Raw genomic sequence first — 21,132 nt, forward strand, 5'->3', positions numbered from 1 at the left:
TGCCCCAGGGGGTTACAGATATATATTGTATATAGACCTACAGTATACAGTAATTGTAATTACTTAATACTGTAAGTTTTGAAATAAAGTAACTTCATTTGAAATATTTAATTAGAAGAATTCTGAAGGATGGAAGTGCAGCAGTAATAAGACTACTCTAAACACTAACTGTTCATTCTGAAAAAATATTTCGCACAGAATTTTCAATTTTCCCCAGCATTTCCAATTTTTTTTTTCGTGCCAGGCGTCAGGAAAAGAAAACGGGGGCGTGGGCAATAAAAAACAAACCGTTCTTTTTTCCCCTGAAAGTTTCGCATTTTTCCAGACCCTCGCATCTCTAGCCATGCTCCTTGTTCCACTCACTAGAAGGGCCTGTCTTCACCTACAGTGAAGGGATAGCTCAGTGGTTTGAGCATTGGCCTGCTAAACCCAGGGTTGTAAATTCAATCCTTGAGGGGGCCACTTAGGGATCTGGGGCAAAAATCAGTACTTGGTCCTGCTAGTGAAGGCAGGGGGCTAGAGTCGATGACCTTTCAATGTCCCTTCCAGTTCTAGGAGATAAGATATCTCCATTAATTAATTAATTTTTACAGTGCTGTAGCACCCCATAGCACTTTCATGAAGATGTTACTACACCAACAGGAGAGCTTTTCCTGTCGGCATAGTTAATCCATCTCCCGAGAAGCAGTAAGCTATGTCGAAGGGAAAAGCTCTCCCGTTGATATAGCACCATCTACATGAGGTGTTAGGTCAACAGACCTGCGTCGCTCATGGGTGTGGATTTTTCAACCCTCTGAGAAACGTAGTTATATAGTCTGTAGTGTAGACCTGGTTGAAGAGTTTTTCTTAAAATTTTAGAAGACTTTGATGATTTAGTAATAAGTTCTAATACTAAATCAACTTTATAACTATTCATAGAAAATAAAATCAGATTACCAGATTTCAGAATTATTTGACTCATGAGTAAATGTCTAATCAGGTAGTCTTCTTTCTTCTTTATGTGGGCTGTAGTGATCAATGCAAGGATTCTTCATCCAGAATAGTATCTGTACTACTCTGGAGTGGAATTTTGGGCTTCTTCTATTTCTTCCTCAGTTGTTATAAATCCACCATGAAGGCTTTTCTGATTGTACTAGAAGGAAGTCTCTTTGCAGTGGAAGCCAGGACCTGAGAAGTGCCAGATTCATTACCCTTAAATCCAGCAAATTTGTTTCTACTTACTTTCAGAGTTCCTATAACCATAATCATTGGTGGAGGGGAGAGCATTTGTAAAGCATAAGACAGTTTGAAGATCTGTCCATTTGAGAGAAAGAGTATTTCTTTGAATGCTTGTCTGCTATCCAGAGTTGTAGCCACTGCTGTGTTCTAAATTCAAGGTCATGACCCTAGCAACAAACCCTATGGAATCCTTAGATAAGTCATCTATGAAAGAAACAGAATGCAAGTTTTTCTTTAACACTGACAGGAATTCCTTGGGTTTGCTGGGGTCTACAGTTGTCAGATCAGTTAAACATAACTGAAGAGCCCAGGCAAACAGGTGGTAGCAAAGGACTTTGTACGAATGTGGAAGATTTGTAGTCTCTCTTAGGGAAACCTACATTTTTATCATTTGAATTTTGGGGGGGGGGGGGGAAATCCCCTGCAGACAGGCTCATGTTTGGTAACGTAGGGGCTACTGCCATTGTGGCTTTAGGCGAGACTTCCGGTTTCCCTTAGGCTCCTAAAAACTATAAAACATTTTGTGGTCTCTTTTCCACAGGACATTTGCCTTTTTCATGATTTTCCCATGGATAAAAATGGTAAAAGAGTAGGGGGTTCTTTTCAACTTCTATTTTGAAAACAGATATTTACCCATGAGGTTTTTTGCGGTCTCCTTTTTTTGGCTGGATTTCAAATGAGAGCCACCATGGTCTTGTGCAGTATGTCTTATATTGTCTAGGGATGGGGCATTCTGTAACCGAACAGCTTTTATATAGTGGATACATGGACCTATTCCTCAGTTTTGAATGGATGTATCCCAGTTTGAAAAGATTAATTTTATGCTTGCTGAATTCGCGGGACACAGACGCAACTGCATCTTAAGTTCAATGAAATCAAATGGAATGTCAGCATTCTTCAGATTTTTTTTCATGATGTTCGAGGGGAAACTTTTCCCTTGATAGTGGATGAAAACTGACTTTAGACATGGCATTTCTTCTACTTTAATTGTAAGTAAATATGGGAGAAAGTCAGGATTTTTGCTGAACCACCACTGCCTTGCAATTCCTTCTTGCTCAGCTGACAGTTTCTTTAGTTGGCCAACATGTGCAAAGGACTAATTGTACCTTTTGTCCTTTTGCTTTGTTTAGTGCAAGATCTTCATTTATCAGTAGATCAAATCATATATTGCATGCAACAGCAACTGGTTTAGACTGACTTATTGAGTTCTTTGCTTCTTGGTAAATCCCTTGATTATTAGTTATACTGATCATTTTATCTTCAAGTTCTGCCTGATGATTAGGGCCCTACCAAATACATGACCGTGAAAAACACGTCCTGGACTGTGAAATCTGGTCTCCACCATGAAATCTGTATTTATGTGTACTTTTACCCTATACTCAAAACTGGGGCGATAGGGGTGGTCAAGACCCAAATGGAGGTTTGCAAGGCTATTGTAGGGGGGCCACCCTTATTTCTGTGCTTCCTTCAGAGCTGGGCAGCAGAAGAGCAGCAGCTGCTAGCCAGGTGCCAAGCGCTGAAGGCTGTGCTGCTGCCAGCAGCAGTGCAGAAGTAAAGGTGGCACGGTATGATATTGCCACCTTTACTTCTGCGCTACTGCTGGTGGTGGCACTGCCTTTAGAGCAGTGTGCCCAGCCAGCAACCGCCGCTCTCCAGCTGTCCAACTCTGAAGGCAGCGCAGAAGTAAGGGTGGCAATACTGCCTACAATAGCCTTGCAACTCCCTTTTGGGTCAGGACCCTCCAAGTTTGAGAAATGCTGACTTAAGGGCTTTATATGTTTAGGTTTTTAAATACATATTCATGCCTTGTACCATGAAATTTACCAAAATGGACTGTGAATTTGGTAGGTCCCTACTCATGATCACTCACAATCTTGAGATAGTGCAGCAAATTTTTAAACATGTGTTTCCAGGCATGCTATTTGACTGTTTCTTTGAGTGTCACCAGGAATTTGGGTGTTTACATGCCCTTGGCATTCTTTTAACAAGGCTTTAGGCTAATTGTGATTACGAAAATACTTCTGTAAATCTACAAAATGTTTAATCAACATACTTGGTGCAAGATCTGGTCCAAGTAGATTTAGCCAATGTGACGTACATCTATACGTAACCAAAGTGTCATCATCATCTTGTTCCAAATCACTTCTCGCGTACTGCAACTTTTTCTCATTGTCTGCCAGGTACCTCTTAGCATATAGCCATACAGTTCATTTGCTAATGCATTGGCTTTTCTTGCTAGTGTAGCACAGTGTGTTCCCGGACTTTTTATTACTTCCAATATCAACCACTGACACACAACCCTCAGTTTTCCCTATCTGCACACAGTTATCTGTGGGTCATTGTGCACATTACTACAGCCATCCTAGATTAATGTGACTGCTTTTCATGTAATTCGTTGCATGCTTCTACCCTGAGGTCAGCAGTAACTATGTCCAACAGCTCACCTGCTTTCAATTGAGTGCTTTGTAGTCTGGCCTTATGCAGCTGATCATTGCTTGAAAAGCTGGATACTCAACAGATAAGGGAATATTACAGCCATAAATTTTTTTTTGCAATTTTCAAGTCTATCTTTTGCTTCAGTTCTGGAGTTGTTTTTGTTAAAAACTTCTTCTTTGTTGTATCTGGCTAATCTGGAGCTGACTTTCTTTTGATGCACTTAGCAATGGCAAGTACCTGTCAGTACCTTCATCCTCAGAGTCGGAGTCTAATACTCGAATCTGTGTGGCCAAAGCCAGTTGTTCTGGTGTTTTTGTTCTTTCCACTGCATTTTGCAAAATATTTCTCATACAATCTGCCTTCCAACTCACTTTGTCCTTGCAACTTCTGAATGCAAGACTCTTTGCCATCTTCATGAACTTTCTTAAAATTAGCCATGAATTGGGGCAAGTGTTTTTCCACCTTTCCTCATGCTGAAATATTTTACTCGAGTCATTGTATTCACTGAGTTCAGTTGCACTCCAGCCAGCCAGTTCAAGAGAAAGTACTGGACTGGACAGTTCATTTGGGAGTTTTCCTCAAACAGAAACTGCAGCTTCTGAATCCGGGAATCCCTCTGTTTGCTAAACATATTTTCATTGCTAAACAAAGAAGGGGAATTCCCAGATTCAGAAGTTTCAGTTTTTGTTTCAAGTATCCAAGGCAATAGCATACAGCTTTAAGTTGAGGCTCTTTTTTGTTTTATCGCCTTTAATTAAAATTAGATCATATTATTGCAAAACTATCCTCAAGTTGCTATATATTTTTCAGTAATTGTCATTAAATTATTCTAATAGTTATATTCTTCCCAGTTTCCGATTAAAATGGTTTAAAACAGTATTTCCTAATGCCTTGTCCTAAACTAGTTTTTTTCCAGGAAATTACCAACCCTGGAAGTCTGTCAGTTTACTGTCTGAGTTTTAGGCCTGGTCTACAGTAGGGGCGGTGTCAATGTAAGATACGCAACTTCAGCTACGGGAATACCGTATCTGAAGTCGACATATCTTATTCCAACTTACCTCCCGTCCTCACGGCGCAGGATTGACGGCCGCGGCTCCCCCGTCAACTCCGCTACCGCCGCTTGCTCCGGTGGCGTTCCGGAGTTGACGGGGAGCGCGTTCGGAGATAGATATATTGCGTCTTAACGAGACATGATATATCGATCCCTGATAAATTGCTCGCTACCCACTGATACGGCGGGTAGTCTGGATGTACCTTTAGTGTACAAAATTTGTTACAATTATGCACTATAGGTCATCATGCTTTTCTTGTAAAGTAAAGGCAGAAGTTTTTACCTGCTGATATTTTCTGAGCTCTGCTTTGATTGGGACAGGAATTTTATAGTTTTCCAATTTTTTTCCATCCAATAGTTGCTCCAGAAAATGGCGCTCTTTGGCTTTCAGTAGGATTAATTCTTCAGACATGTTCGGTGGATCTGGAATGCCAGCCTGAAATGATGATTAAAAAAATACAGTAACCTTGTACAAAACCTTATATAGAAAGTGAGCAAATGCAAACTAGAGTCTCACATTCGCCAGAAGAATTTTTAATAAGCATATACCATTTTCACAAAGTATTTTTTAAATTGCATATTACCAAAGGCTTCTTTTATCACACACTTGAAAAAAGGTCACTTGCTTGATCCCCTATAGGCTAGCTCATTCAAAGTTGGAGAATTGACAAAAACAGAACATATCCTGAACATTTACCAAAGGAAAACTATAAACTTTTGTACACAAAAGAGGAACATTGGTCCTACCTGTAAAAGTACGTGGAAGTTGGATTATTCTGCCTTTACTTAATAAGGTAGCTTCACCAGTCGGCTGATAAAAATCTGACACCTTTTCTTCCTAAGCTACAATCTACCCCCAAAAACTAGTAGATAACTTTCCCAAGAGTACTCAAATTACAAACTATAACCTAAAACGAGAACTAAGTAGAAAGGTAAGATTTCAATTGTTGGAGGGGTGTGAGAGAGAGTACAACAACAAACCATTATCAGGACCTTTGATAAGACTCAGTTGCTGTTCTTAGGCCAAAAGGCAAAAGCAGAGAATTGAAATAATTGAGAACCTATGGCGAATCAGAGAAATACGTTGAGAGGAGGTTTTAGATTGAAGGTATGAATTCAATGAAGAGATGAAAGCCTCCTGGCTTCATGACAGCTGTGATAGACCAATTGCTTGCAAATTGCAGGCTCTAGATGAGCAGTCCACAATGAATCAAAAGGACTTTGTCAGCCTATGAAATTTACACATAGTCTTAGGAAAGGCAGGTTTTACATCAGATTTCACCTGGATTCGGAGATTAATGCCCTAATAGCTTAGTGAACTGGGAAGAAAACATCAATCTCTGCCTGTGCTTATATGGAGGGGGGAGAGAGAGAGACTGACTTTGTTTCTTTGCCTCAGAGAGGATTAGGGTAGATGTCACTGCCTCCACTAAGTGTCTCAGTCTTCTGAAGGAAATAGTCTGGCATACTACTGAGCAGAAGGCTCTGAGTATTGGTTAAACTTCACCCCAGGATAAGGGTCCAAGTCCAGACAACAATTCCCTTCTTCTGAGCTTCCAAGGATGGTGGGTCTACAAAAAGTGATGGTTGGGGCCTCTGCACAAGCTTCAGTGTCACTCACTGATGAGTAACAGGACTAGTAGTGGATAGGGAAAATGTTGAATCAAAGAATATGAATGAAGCCAGTCTCAGACCATAGCTTGGCAGTTTCCTGTCTGCTCCCTCATTTTGTTTTGTGTAGGGAAAAAGAGAAGGCAGTGATGACTGCAGCTGCAATGGACAGAATGGAACCCCTCTCTTACTGAGGAGTATGCCAAGCCTACTCATGAAGCCTGACTGCCTGAAGTAGGGAGGAAGACAAGAGATTCCCTTCTGCCTTGGTCTCTTGGAAGTCAGAATGTAAAAGCCACTCAATTTTCAGACTGAGGTGAGGGGGTGCATACTTCCCTCCACGGTTGTCAGTCACCACTTCCCGGATTGATTCAGTGCTGGGTGGGCAGCCCCATAGCACCAAACCTGAGGGCAGAGTGAACTCAGTGGACCTCCCTACTGCCTAGAGGGAGAGTGGCTGTAGATGGCAGGAGAGTCAGGCACCTTAAATATCTTTAAAAATCTGGCCCATAGGGCCTACTCTTGTCAGTGCCATGTCTGTGTAACCTATAAAGTGCTTTGAGATTCCTCTTCTGACTAGCTGCCCCCATCTTTACTTAGCTGATCGGTTGACTCAAGTGTCTGATCTCTGTCAAGGAACAGAAGTGACTGATTAGTGGGAGTGGGGCTGCTAGCTGAAGTGAAAAAGGCTCCGAAGTCTTGTATCAGCCATATGGTAGCATTATCTAATAAAGGAAAGGCACAAGCAACCCAGTTTTCAGATTGTAGTGCTCCAATTAGAAAAGCATGCAACTTCATTTTGATTTTTTAAATACATTACCTGTTCAACCACCTTTTCTATTTTAGATTAAAAAAAAAAAAAAAAAAAAAAAACACAAATGGAAGTCCTGTGTCAACTTATAGCAAAACCATTTATCATGAATATGTACAAGAGACAGTAACGATAAATTGAATTGTTTACTCTGTATTATCTCTTCCAAGCATAGTTTTCTAGTCTTGTACTTTGATGGCTCTCTGGAATGAATATTTGAAATTAAGTGATCAAGAACTGTGCACACTGAATTATCAACTTCCAAATACAATCTCACAACCACTTTAAAATATAAGTTTCACTGTTCTGGTTGATTGGGAACCAATATACATCAGAAATCCCACGTTTGTTCATAGCTCTTTTACTCATTCAGCAACCGAATAAAGAGCCTCACATTTTGAAATGTTCTAAAAGTCTGAAGACAATGCACAAGAGTCTGTACAATGGATACATTCTCTTATATTATAAAAACCTTAAGTTGTCTGCCAGAGACAAACAAATCTAAACTGAAACCAAACGGTCGTGATAAAACAAGGAGGCTGGTGACACCTTAAAGACTAACAGATGTATTTGGGCATAAGCTTTCGTGGGTAAAAAACACCTCACTTCAGATGCATCAAGTGAGGTTAGTCTTTAAGGTGCCATTGGACTACTTGATGGTTTTGTGGCTACAAACTAACATGGCTACCTCCTGATACGTGATAAAACAAACTCAAATAATTCATTTCCAGCACGAACTCCTGAAAACAAGGGATTTTTCATCTTTGAAACAAAGACTGTTCTAATACCCCATTCACAAACATATACAAACACACAGAAAAAAATCACAACACCCCTTGCTAATCACTGTGATGTCCCCTTAATTCCTCCTAAAAAATAAGCTGACAGGTTAGCATTACAGCTGCCTGAAACAGAAGAGGCCTAGAAGCTAGACAGAAGGCACTACCAATATTTCTGTGCAGCCAGGACAAGTCTGAACTCCAGAAGTGGATTATTTCACAGGCGGAAGGGGCGGGGGGGAGAGAGGAGAAGAGTAGACAGACATCCTACTTTATTTTTAACTTTTGTTTATAATACAAAATGAAAAGTCTATTACCCAATTTCCCTTTCTACGACCTCACCTCCTAATTGGAGATATTTGGGTTGACCTCATATCCAGAAAAACACTGGAGGCTAGGTTCACACTTGCCCAAGACTTTGATATGCCCCTTTGTCCCTCATGCAAAAGGAGTACTTCCAAAGCTATATTGAAACACTGAAGTGCTATTCATAGATCAATTCAAATGCTTACTCAGCTCAAAGCCTTATTCAATAGCAGTAACTGTATAACTAGAGCTGAGACTAGGCCATCACAGAATCCAAGAATTTAACTCCGATTGGATGCATCGGGAGGAAAAGAAAAGTTGAAGAAAGAAAATAGGTAGCAATCCTGACATTTCCTCCAAACAAACATTTGGGATACTATTTTTTCCTTTCTGCTCACTGGTACTAATGCCTGGACCACTGTCCTGATAAAAGAATACTGCTGCTGAGGATTAAAGGTCCATCTTGTAAGACATTTACAAAATGTGCTGATGGATTACTAAGTAGCACCTTTGCTTATTTCTTCTGTGGTGGCTGCTGACCCTTCTACCCAACAGGCCACCAGGGAATAAATCTACTGGGCCCTGATCCATTCCGTAATCAGTCGGTCTGCAGCTGCATATGCTTCAATGAGGCAGTAACTGATCCACCTAGTTATGTAGGATTTAGATGCTTTTAAGTACAGACATTTAGAATGGAAGGGGGGAAAAAAAATGTAACCCTGAATTCATCAGTTCTAAGTTAAGATTTAACAGCTTTTTTCCCACTTCTGGTATATGTAGCAACTTTTCTTTCAGCTGAGGCCCAAACAAAGGAAGAGTAATCTCCTGTAACATATGAAAGAAATGACTAGAGTATGAAGAACAACCTTGCCCTTGTGTGGAAGGCACATTAAGGTGCATCTTCTAAGAGAGATTTCAGAGTCATCTTCTCCAGTGGTTCTCAACCTTTCCAGACTATTGTACCTCTTTCAGGAGTCTGATTTGTCTTGCGTACCCCAAGTTTCACCTCACATAAAGACTACTTACTTACAAAATCAGACATAAAAATACAAGAGTGTCACAGCCACTATTATTGAAAATTGCTTACTTTCTCGTATTTACCATATAATTCTAAAATAAATCAATTGAAATATAAATCTTGTACTTTACATTTCAGTGTACAATATATAGAGAAGTATAAACAAGTCGTCTGAAATTTTAGTTTGTACTGACTTCGCTAGTGCTTTTTATGTAGCCTGTTGTAAAACTAGACACATATCTAAATGTGTTGATGTCCCCCTGGAAGACCATTGTGTACCCATGGGGGTACATGTACTCCTGGTAAAGAATCACTTTTCTTGCAAATGTAATTGTGAATAGGATGCATGTATTTATTCGGAGGAAATATGGGGAATTACATATCACCAGCATGAGCATATTGGCTGTTACAATGTATAGCCCTGTAGAGGGGTACTAGGTTGAAGAGACAGGCAAAACTGTTCTGTTGGATAGGCATGCTTGTCCAGACTTCCCCCACCCCAGCTGGATCTCAAATTGACAAGATAAAGGTCCACGGAGGTGCCAGAGCTCTATTTCTTCAGCTTCTGTGATGGTCTCCTCCCAGATGGGTTTTGGAATGATTTAATCTAAGAGGGCTTCTATTTGGTCTGCTCCACCATTACAAGTAAGGAGCGATGCTTTTTTTTTTTAGTTCCTGCTAGAATCAAATTTTCCGTTTGTTCAATTATTTCATGCTGCACCAGTAAGTGTTCACAGATGTTATAATAAATTCAAACTCTTACAATATTTTAGTTAATATTTATTTGAAAAAGGGAATCAAGAAGGATTAAGTGCCGAGATGGGAGTTGCTGGGTTCAAGAATCTATGCCAGCACACTGTCCTTAGTCTCCTTCCTCCACCCCCCCAGTTTATGCATTCTCTTGTCCTACATAAATGATGGCTTGCCATCCAGTCATTAACACAGATATCAGACAAAGCCATCTCAGTTTCCTGGGTTTTATTATATTTAAAACAAATTAAAAATAGAAGTGTTTAAATTCTTTCAGTGGAAAAGATTCAATTCTAGTCTGAATGCATATACCATTCAAAAAAGCTTGTCTTGAATCAAGTTTTAATATAAAAATTTGAAGTGCCTTATAGAAGGGCTAGCTTTTAATTCTAGTTCCACCGCTGAGCACAGTGGTGCTGTGCTAATACCAAGGAATTCGAAACAAACTTGAGCAAAAATAACTAAATAACATAGGCCCAAACTATTTATTAGTTATTAAAACAGCTACCGAGGGTGCTCAAGTTCCTCTATTTTTTAGAATGAAAATGTTGTAGCTTTAGTTTCTTATTACAAGATCTTCCTTTAATTATTTGGATATTGGCAAATCTCATTCTAAAATATGTTTAATGTTTACATTTAGTCAAATTCAACAGGACACATCTGTAGAATTAAAGCAGTTCAGATAGTTTCTTCAAAAGATTTTTCTAATTGGAATTGATAATTGTCCAAAGGCTCAGATATAATTCCTCATGAATTATCGAGACATTTAATTTATTAATGAAGAATTCTGTTTTACTTATTTATAACCTTTACACTGAATATTTAATATGAATACATGCAATTGATACGATTGTCTAACCTTACATCCTTGTACTGTATATTCATTAAATTTCATCCAATGAACAGTTCCCCCAATACCTTTTCTAAGTCAGAGTGGATTATTCCACTAGTGCGAGAGTCCTACTTCAAGGTGAGAGCGGAATGAATTTTGCTCATTTGTATCAATTTGTGACTACTCAATTTCTGTACCTCCTTTCAAAGCTCCAGATAGGCAAATTTTAAAATGAAAAGAAAAAATTAAAAAATAAAAGGTAGTTGATACATCAGCATTAAGGTAACAGTGAATTCTTCTTAGAAGTTCACAGACAAATGGTTCAGAGGAAGAGAAGAAGAGTACCAAGTATAGGGCCCTGGGGAACATTGAAGGGTGGCTGAACCCTAAAGGAAATGCAAATGAATGGATAGGGATACAGAACCACCAAGAAAATACAGTACTCCAGAAGAACAAGGAAGAGGAGATGTGGAGCAAAAAAGAGTGATGGACAGTGTAGTGAAGGGGTTCTCAAACTGGGGGTCAGGACCCCTCAGGGGGTCATGAAGTTATTACATGTTAGCCTCCCCGCCAAACCCCGCTTTGCCTCCAGCATTTAGAATGGTGTTAAATATATAAAAAAGTGTTTTTCCATGTATAAAGGGGGAGGGGGTGTCACACTCAGAAGCTTGCTATGTGAAAGGGGTCACCAGTACAAAAGTCTGAGAACCCCTGGTTTATGTCAAAGACAATAAGATAGGAACAGCGGCTGGTGGGGGGGGAGGGGGGGAGGGGGAGAGAGAGGCTGCCAAGAGAAGGTCACTACAAAACTTTAGTGAAGACCGCCTTTGTGGAACAGAAAGCCTAAAAGCCAAGTAACAAAGGGTTAAAGAATTTTAAAAGGGCAGGACCAGACTACCTCCTGCTCAGGGAATTTAGAGGTGAAGGAAGGGACAGTAGTTAAAGAGAAGTCAAGTGAGAGTTCTCTCAGGGCAGGAGAAACCACATTTGTTGTTTCGATCGGCTCCCTCAAGTGATCACACCACTGCTTTCCAACCTCTTTCATAAGCTTTTCCCCAAGCCCAACAGTTTCTTCACCAAAGGGATCCAAGTCAAACAAACAGTTTTGAATCTCTCTTATATTGTTGGCTTATTTGTTCTGAAAGCCTACGTACATTTGGTGTCCAACATTCCCTAGGGATGTGCTTTTGGGCAGTCTTCCACATCAGGAGACAAATTCTCTATGGTGCTCATGTGCTGCATTAATATTACAGAGTGATTCATCTAATTCAGAGGGAAAGCCTTCCCAAATCAGAAAAAGTATACAAAATCTTGTTGACAATTCTCAAAAGGCTGCAATTCAGTGATTCATACATCACTGGTGAAAATCCAATGTAAGTGAATTTTGAAAACTGTGTTTTATTACCATCTACTGGTAAAAAAATAAGTTTCACACAAACAGCATTTTCTAGACTGCAACACTGGGGAAAACCCTAAAATATACAGAAATTAAAAGTACAAGAGATTTAACGGTGTTAATAATAATTAAAATCAAGATCAGATAAAATGGTTACCTACCTTTTGTAACTTGTCCTTCGAGATGTGTTGCTCATGTCCATTCCATTCTAGGTGTGTGCGCACCCACGTGCACAGCTGTCAGAGACTTTTGCCTTTGCAGTATCTGTAGGGTCGACTACAGCGCCCCCTTGAGTGCTGCACTCATGTGTCAGTATATTAGGCACCGCCGACCCTACATGCTCTCAGTTCCTACTTGCTGGTAACTCCGACAGAGGGGTAGGACGACGGGTAATGGAATGGACATGAGCAACACATCTCGAAGAACAACAATTACGAAAGATAGGAAACAGTTTTTTTCTTCGAGTGCTTGCTCATGTCAATTCCATTCTAGGTGACTCACAAGCAGTATCCTCGGACGTGGGCTTGGTGTTCACACTTTAGCGGCTTGTAAAGCTGCTCTACCAAAGCCAGCATCGTCCCAGGCTGCTGGGTAAGTGCACAGTGGGATGATCAGGGGGCTGCCCTATAGATGTCCTGGATAGGCACTTGGGCCAGAAAAGCTGCCGAAGAGGCCTACACACTGGTCGAGTGGGCGACTACGATTGCTGGGGGTGGCACTTTTGCCTGATTGTAGAAGTGGTGAATGCAGGCGGTGATCCAACAAGAAATTCTTTGAGCAGACACTGGGTGACCTTTCATCCAGTTGGCCACTGAGATGAATTGTGTCAACTTACAGAATGGCTTGGTGCTTTCAATGTAGGACAATACCCTCCTGATGTCTAGGGAATGCAGCCTACGCTCCTCCTCCGACTTATGGGGCTTTGGAAAAAAAGGTAAGTAAGTGGCCTGGCCCGTATGAAACAGAGACCACCCTGGCCAGGAAAGCCGATTGTGGCCTCAGCTGGACCTTGTCTTTGTAAAAGACAGTTTAGAGCAGTTCTGAGGTGAGCGCTCTAATCTCAGAGACCTGAATGGCAGATGTCACTGTAACCAAGAAAGGAGGAGGAGACAGCATGAAGCCAGAGGTTCAAAATGGGGTCTTGTGAGCCGTTACAGCACCAGATTCAGGTGCTGAATGGCAGAATGGAGTCCCTGACTTGCGGGTAGAGGCACTCAAGGCCCTTGAGGAACCTGGCAGTCATGTCCTGGGCGAAAACAGACTCTCCCTTGAGTGGCAGATGGAAGGCCAAGGTAGCCGCCAAGTGGTCCTTGACAGATGAAAGGGACAGGCCTTGAAGACTGAGATGCAGAAGGTAGTCTAGGATTAACTGCAGTGAGGCTCACTTAGGCTGAACGCCTTTGTCCGAGGTCCAGCAGGCGAACCACTTTCATTTGGCCAGTAGGTTGATCTGGTGGAGGGCTTTCTACTGTCCAACAGGTCAGTAGACAGGGGACATCGGCTGAGCTCTGCTGTTCCTGCGCATTTAACCATGCGGGAGACTGCCATCGTTCTGGGATAGCAGGCCCCGCCAGAGTGGTAGCTGCAACGAATGGCCAGCGAGAGGTTCAGGAATGTGCCGAACCAGTGCGGGTGTGGCCAAGCTGGCACTATGAGGACTACCTTGCCTTGTCCTGCTTGATCTTCAGGAGGACTCTGTGAATTAACGGTACTGGGGAAGAAGGCGTAAAACAGAGCCCCTGACCACGGGAGCAGAAAAACATCGGACAGGGAGCCTCTGTCGATCCCCCGAATTGAACAGAAAAACATGGCATTTCCTGTTCTGTCTGGACGCAAACAGATCCACCTGGGGGAGTTCTCCACTTGTGGAAGATGAAGCTGACGACTTCCAGATGGAGGGACCAGTTGTGGCAAGATGAGAAGGTCCTGCTAAGGCCATCTACCAAAGCAATCCTGGGCCCGGGGAAGTGAGTGGCTATGAGATGGAGGTCGTGCTGCAGTCCTGGCAAAGGGCAGATGATCTGGCTCTACCTTGCTTGCTTGAACTGCAGGGTGTAACCTGAGGATATTACTTCTAGCACCCAATGGTCCAAAGTTAGCTAAGACCAAGCCAATTGAAAGGGGCGGAGAGTGTATCCAGTGAAGTAACTGGGGCTTCGTCCTCGGGCGCACCCTCAAAATGACTGCTTCTGGCCCTTGGTTCCTGGGAGAGTCAGACTGAGAAGACTAGTGAGAAGACCATGGGTGTCGCTGCTTAGACCCCTTGTCTCTGTCCTTCCTCCTGCAGGAACCCAACTGGGGACTTCCGCCCTCTGCCTCCTCCACCCCTGCAGTCTAGGCCTTGGGGAACGGCTTCCCAGGCCACAGTGGAGGAGGATATAATGTTAAAGAGGTCGCCTGACTCCTCTGAGACCACCTCAATTTATAGGTTCAAATTAGCAGCTACCCTTTTAAGGAGGGCCTGGTGCTCCTTGAAGTTGTCGGGGAGACTGTCCATTTCAGAGGGACCCACCCTCACTTTGTTCGGTGATGAAGACTGCACCGCCTATGGAGGAGCAGGTTCCCCCCTCCCTCTCTGGGTATGGCTCCTTCGGTGCTGGGGTTCAGTGTGCTTTCTCTGCATTGGATTCGGTACCCACGTTCCAACGCCGGTGCTGGTGGCGCCGGGGCTGGTTTGTCCGAGGTGGCCCAGAAGGACTGGTGGGAAAATGGGACCGGCATTACTAGCATGCCCCCGTGGGTTCCAGTACAGCCATTGAGTGGGCCACTGTCCCTGTTGCCATGTTGTCGCTGCAGGTCCATGCCAGTCTCATGCATCGGTGATGAATCACCCCTCCTTGGCGAGGGGCTGCTCCCAGTTCGACTTGGACCAATCCTCTTCTGGTGACCAGGGTGGAGCCGTCAAGGCCTGGGTCTGCCAACTGATTCTGGTTGGCGCCCAGCGAGGCGAGGGCGAGGAACGGCACCTGCCCGACAAATGATACCAGGGGGAAAGGGACTGGTGCCATGACAAGGAGTGGCCCTGGACTGGCGGGGACCAACGTCTGGGAGACCATCTGGGAGAAGGTGACCTGGGCTGCGGCGATCTTTGACAGGAAGCTCGCTGGTACTGGTGGTATGGGAACAGGCACTGCAACTCTGGTATCTCATGTCTTGTAGAGGAAGAGCGCGTTGAGGACTTGGGCCTTCTGGTCAGAGAGCTAGGATACGGTGCCAAGGTCTGAGGCCAAGGAGATGGAGATCTGAGCCTGCGGTCTAGTGACAGAGGGTATTCTACTACCCTATGAGGCGGTACCATGATCAGCTTGCCCTTAGATGTCGGGGTCTTAGACGAGTGTCACCTGGTGTGGCATCTGCGGTGCCAGTTGGCCTACTTGTTCTTTAGCCGCCGGAGCTGCTTCAGGCAATGAGGGCTCTGGGAGAGACCGAGGTCCCCAGCTGCTCCCTGGAGTCAAATCCCAGGCCTGGCTGGGGGGTCCAACCTCTGCGGTATACCCATGAAGCCCCGTGGAGGGCACATGGCCTGCCACTGGTCATTTGCCCAAAGCCCCTTTCCCTTCCAGTGCTGTGGTGTCCAAGTGGGAGGGCTCCAATGCAGGAGGAAGCGCAGCCTCCATGAGGAGGGCCCTCAAGTGGATACCCCGCTCCTTTTGGGTTCTAGGTTGAAAGCTTTTACAGATTCAACATTTGTCCTTTCTATGGGATTCCAAAACATTTAAAACAGCTGTCCTGGGGATCATCGATAGGCATCGGCCTACTGCATCACAGTTTGAAGCCGAGAGAGCAGGGATGCCCTGTTCCAAGGCGAAGTCCCAGACGGGACTAATTACCAAACTAACCTATCACTTAACGGTTAAGTACCTACAAACTATATACAAAAAAAGATAAACCAGTGGTTCTCAAACTGTGGGTCAGGACCCCAATGTGGGTTGCGACCCCGTTTTAATGGGGTTGCCAGGGCTGGTGTTAGACTTGCTGGGGCCCAAGGCCAAAGCCCGAGCCCCATCATGCAGGGCCAAAGCCGAAGCCTGAAGGGCTTCAGCTCTGGGCGGCGAGGCTCAGATTACAGGCCCTTTGCCTGGGTGGAAGGGCTCAGGCTTCAGTCCTTCCTCCTGGGGTTGTGCAGTAATTTTTGTCAGAAGGGGATCGCGGTGCAATGAAATTTGAGAACCCCGAGATAAACAAAGGCTGTAAAGAACCGCTAATGCTCTTGCGATTTGCAAGACAAGGTGTTCCAACCAACTGTCACGGGAGGTAAGAATGAACTGAGGATGTAGGGTCAGCAGCACCTAATATACATGAACGCGGCACTCAAGGGAACGCTGCAGCCGACCCTATAGATACCATGAAGGCAAAAGTCTCTGACAATTGTTCACGTGGGCACACGCACATCTAGAATGGAATCAACATGAGCATGCACTTGAAGAAAAACTGGTTACTTCTTAAGGTGTATTAAATATATTGCAGATTGCACTTGATCTTCATTTAGATTTTCAGAGAGGTCAGCTATGGATAAAGGACAATGTATACCATTCACCAGAGTTTTGTTTATTTTCATTACTAGTATCTCATTTTTGCCCTTATATACACAGGTGCCCCTCCTAGTGACTTCTATATGAACTGAACCTATGTGAGGGCTGAGTTGGTTCCTTGTGGGCTACTGAACAATAAGAGGACAAAGAACACAAATGTATTCAAACATAACTCCAACTTACCTCAAGGGGCATTAGTCTAATTAGAGTTGCAAAGCACTGAGTAGCCATGAAACGTACACTGTCCGTCTGATCGCTCATTCGACCCAAAACTGGGACCACTAGAAGGACAATATATGGAACAATACCAACATCTAGCTGTTCCATTACAGCTGTATGTGTTATTAAGGAAATATTTTAACCAGTTCAGTACCTGCTTTATATTAACACCACAAATTGTTTATTTTGTACTTGTGATTAGTAGTCAAGACTTCAATCAGATCCTGTACATCAGCAAAAAATTTGCATCATCATCATCATCAAGTCAACAGGAGTAGAATTTTATACTAATACATCGGGGAGACAATTTCAGAAATGCGTATATCAACTAGTCATTTAAGGATGACCCTCCTAGAAATGCTGCAATTCTTTGAAAGGGACATTGAAAACAAAACAGAGGCTTCATTTCACCAAAGGAGTTCCAAAATTAAATTAAACCTAAACAGAAATCATGTTGACATTTTAAGAAGTCAAATGTAGATTACATCTCTCCTGGAGGTCTGGGGATGGACTAAAAAAGTGCTCATACCGCCAACACAATTGTTAGAGCCAGGAAATCGCTTAAGTCCTTGGCCAATCTTTGTAACCCACAACCACAGTTGTGCCTTCCCCTCTTCAACTCTCCTGCATTCACAATTCAAAAAATATGTTTCCACTTCCACACAAAATGTGCAACCTTTGACTCTGACCGCATAGAGGGTTAGAAATTGGATCTTTACAGAATATTTCAGATAATTAGTAGAGTGTTAGCGTGTATGATGTAGATTTTTAGCTGATAATTTTCCTAGATCGTTAATGGACAAAATGTTTTGCTTTTGAAAGTAGAACTAGTATTCATCTTGTGGCATAATGGTTTGTAGCATTAATAGTTATTTAGGTGACACTTTATTTTTGCAATATTTGCGTGGTTGGAATGAAGGTTGCACATTTTGTTTTGAGAAGGCATATGAACTATGACTAATGGATTTGAGAGAGGTACGGCGGGGAAAGCTAAATGATAATTGTGAATTGCAAGGTTTAGATGAGGTATAAACCATAAGAGTCAGAAAGTTTCTAGCTGTGTCCATCTATATCCCCAGTTACTACCATGAGCCTGGTCTCCCTCCCATCACTCTGCTTCCCTACATATAGAGATTTTATCAAATTATTATATTTATATATATAAAAATAAAACAATGTTTATATAGGAGGGAGGCATGGCGGGGAATATGGATAGTGGAGTGGAGCAAGTGATGTATGGGAAAAATATGTGGGAGCAAACTGTGGGAAGCAGGGTGGTGTGAGGGCATGGATGCAATGCAAGAAAGAAAAGGGGACGCAAATCAGCAGGGGGCTAGGTCATGTGTGGGCTGTGCAAGAAGGAGATGGGAAAGAAGTGTGGCGGAAGAGAGCTCCAACAAACAGTTACTACATTCTGATGAACCATAACCAATCAGCTCCTCCCGTATCAGCTTAGTCCCCACATACTTTCTCAACCCCCTCAGCTCTCCATGGTATAGCTGCATGGTGCACCAGAAGAGCTGAGGGGGAAAGGTGGTATCAAGTGAGAACTTAAGCTGATGTGAGGGACTGAATGGGGGTCTGCAGCTGTACAGATGTAGCCTAGGTACTTTTGATCAAGGCATCAACATTTAAAAGCATTCCACCATGCTGCTTTATATCACCAGCACATCAGGCAGCAGCATCCAGGAATCAGAATTTCTACACAGAGGCACTGGTGCATTGGAGGCTCCCCTGGATAGGTGACATGGCTGTTTAGCTAGAGAAATGCAAAGAAATCTGAGGACAACGACAAACTTCCAAAAGTCAGTAAACCTTTCCCTAAAAAAAAAACCTGAAGCAGAAAATTCAGTTTTGCAACAACAAGATAGATAATTGGAGACCAAACAAAAATAAGGGATTTTAGCCATCTGAAAATGCAAATTTCAACTTCTCCTACACTATAGAGTTGCTTGTGATACCCCCATAATATTTTTTAAAAGTTTAACTGAAGTAACACAAAAAAATTCTAGGCTGGGCACACAATAGAACTAAATAGGACTAAAACACCAAAAACGACATAATCCAAAGATTTAATGTACCATTACAGTGATAAGCACCAGCCTACTGCTATTGCCAGAAATCTGCCTTGTAGCAGATGCTGCAGACTGTGGGACAGTACATATCATTACTCAGTCTAAGAGCGGAGTAACTCAAAATATGGAAATTACTGCAACCATAAAAGGAGAAAAATGACAAGCAGAAAAATAGGGTGGGTGGGCACAATAACATACTAATTTTGTAAGATTTTGCATTCTGATTGAAACTAGTGAAGTAATAGCTCATTCTACTGGCAACAGGCTAAAGGTTTCCCTTCTGCTTCAGATCCAGAAATCACTGTTGGCTCATTTGCTCTGCTACCTCACATGCAAATAAAGCAAGATAATTTGTTTATTTTCAGTCATTTGAAAGTGAAGCTTTCTTTGGTTATGAGAAGTTTCTATCAGTCTTCAAGTTTGTTCATACAAGAATTTCACTCTTTAAAATGAGGACAAAAATAGTTACCTGCCAAAGATGATCTCTCTGCTCAGTTAGATCTTTGGTTAGATTAGAATTATTTTCTTAAAAAAGGCTCAGAATAGTTTGGGGTTTTTTTTAAGCTCTGGTATTACCAACGAAAGAAGAGATTACTTACCTAAACAGTAACTGGAGTTCTTTGAGATGTTTTGTCCCTATGGATGCTCAAATTCATACATGCACGCATGCCCACATGCCTTTGATCAGAGATTTTCAAGAGCAGAATCCACAGGTTTGCACCTGCACCCTACATCTCCTTGTGCTCTGGTCTGAAGATATGTAGGGAAGGGCAGACCCGCTGCTGCTCCAGTTCATTCTCTACCATGAAACTTGGAGAGAGACCAGGACTCAAAAGCAGAGGGGAAGGAGAGTAGCGAGTGGAGCACCTATAGGGACAAAGCACCTCAAAGAATTCCAGTTTCTGTATAGGTGAGTAACCTCTCCTTCTTTGAATAGTGGTCCCTATGTGTGAGCCACTTCAGGTGACTCCCTAGCAGTGCCCAGACTACTGAGTTGGGAACTGAGGGGCAGGGTCTAGTACCGATTGGAAGACAGCCATCCCAAAGGCTGCATTTGCTTAGTGCTTGGAAAAAAATCAGGGAGTGGCCTTACAGATATCTAAAACAGGAGCAGTTTTTAAGCAGAGCCATTGAAGGGGACTGTTCCCTAGTACAGTGGGCAGTCACCCTAGAAGAAGGGTGCCATCCAGAAGCTTCAAGCATGACAGAATACAGCCCAAAACCCATTTAGACAGTCTGAGTGGATATATAGAAACAAAGGGCCTAGCGGAGGCTTTGGTACTATGGAGGTAGAAGCCTACAGCTCTTCTAACACCCAGGATGTGAAGATTAGTTTCTTTCCTAGAACTATGAAGCTCAGGGTAGAATAGCAACTAAATATTCTGATTAAATATGGTTGTAGGAAGAGATCTTGGGTAGGAAACGAGGGTATTGATGAAGGCTCACTTTGTCCCAGCAGAAAACTGAGTAAGGTGGATCAGCCATAAAGGCACCCACTTCCTCAACTCTCCTAGCCAAGGTGATTGCTACTAAGCAGGAGGTCTTGAAAGATAAATGAAGGCGAGAGCAGCTCACCATGGGCTTGAAGAACGGTTTCATCAGAGCATCTGGGACAAGGTTGAATCCCAAGATGGTGCAGGCTCTCTGACTAAGAGAAAAGACACGTAAATGGGGTCCCAGACACATTTTGCAGGGATCTTTCCACCAACTGAGGGAAGTGAGAATCTTCTGCAGAATAGATACCATCTTGGCCAAGCTGTGTTTGTTGGGTTTGTAGACTGTCCTGAGCTAGGCTTGGAGAGATCTCAAATGCAACCCCAGCCTTTGTGGGACATAATAAATGTAACTTAACAGCTACAGGCAGGTCCGACCTATAGTTTGAGGACTTCTCTGAAGGTCCAAGATTAGGTTGCTGAATCTATCAAATGACAAGAAAGCTCTGGTGGTTGTGGAATCCAGAGTAACCTCTATAAACTTGATGCACTGGACTGGCATCAAGACAGAAAATTCTGAATTCAGCATTCAGCCTCAGAGAGCAGAACAGGAACAGAGCCTTAAAGCCTGTAGATTGAACCTCTACAAGGGACTAACCCCTGAG

The 21,132-nt window shown here is 42.9% G+C and overlaps 1 protein-coding gene across 2 annotated transcripts in view; it reads right to left on the reverse strand.

Moving 5' to 3' along the window:
* Positions 1–21,132, reverse strand: part of BTAF1 (B-TFIID TATA-box binding protein associated factor 1) — a 107,128-nt gene that overhangs the window by 26,344 nt on the left and 59,652 nt on the right. For both annotated transcript variants that reach the window (XM_034775596.1, XM_034775597.1), the window contains exons 25-26: positions 16,924–17,072; positions 4,989–5,141 (exon numbers count right to left, since the gene is read on the reverse strand). In XM_034775596.1, coding sequence (XP_034631487.1) covers positions 4,989–5,141; positions 16,924–17,072 — 302 coding nt within the window. The remainder of the gene's footprint in view (positions 1–4,988; positions 5,142–16,923; positions 17,073–21,132) is intronic.

Source organism: Trachemys scripta, chromosome 7 (genome assembly GCF_013100865.1).
Source record: "Trachemys scripta elegans isolate TJP31775 chromosome 7, CAS_Tse_1.0, whole genome shotgun sequence".
Classification (NCBI taxonomy): Eukaryota; Metazoa; Chordata; order Testudines; family Emydidae; genus Trachemys; species Trachemys scripta.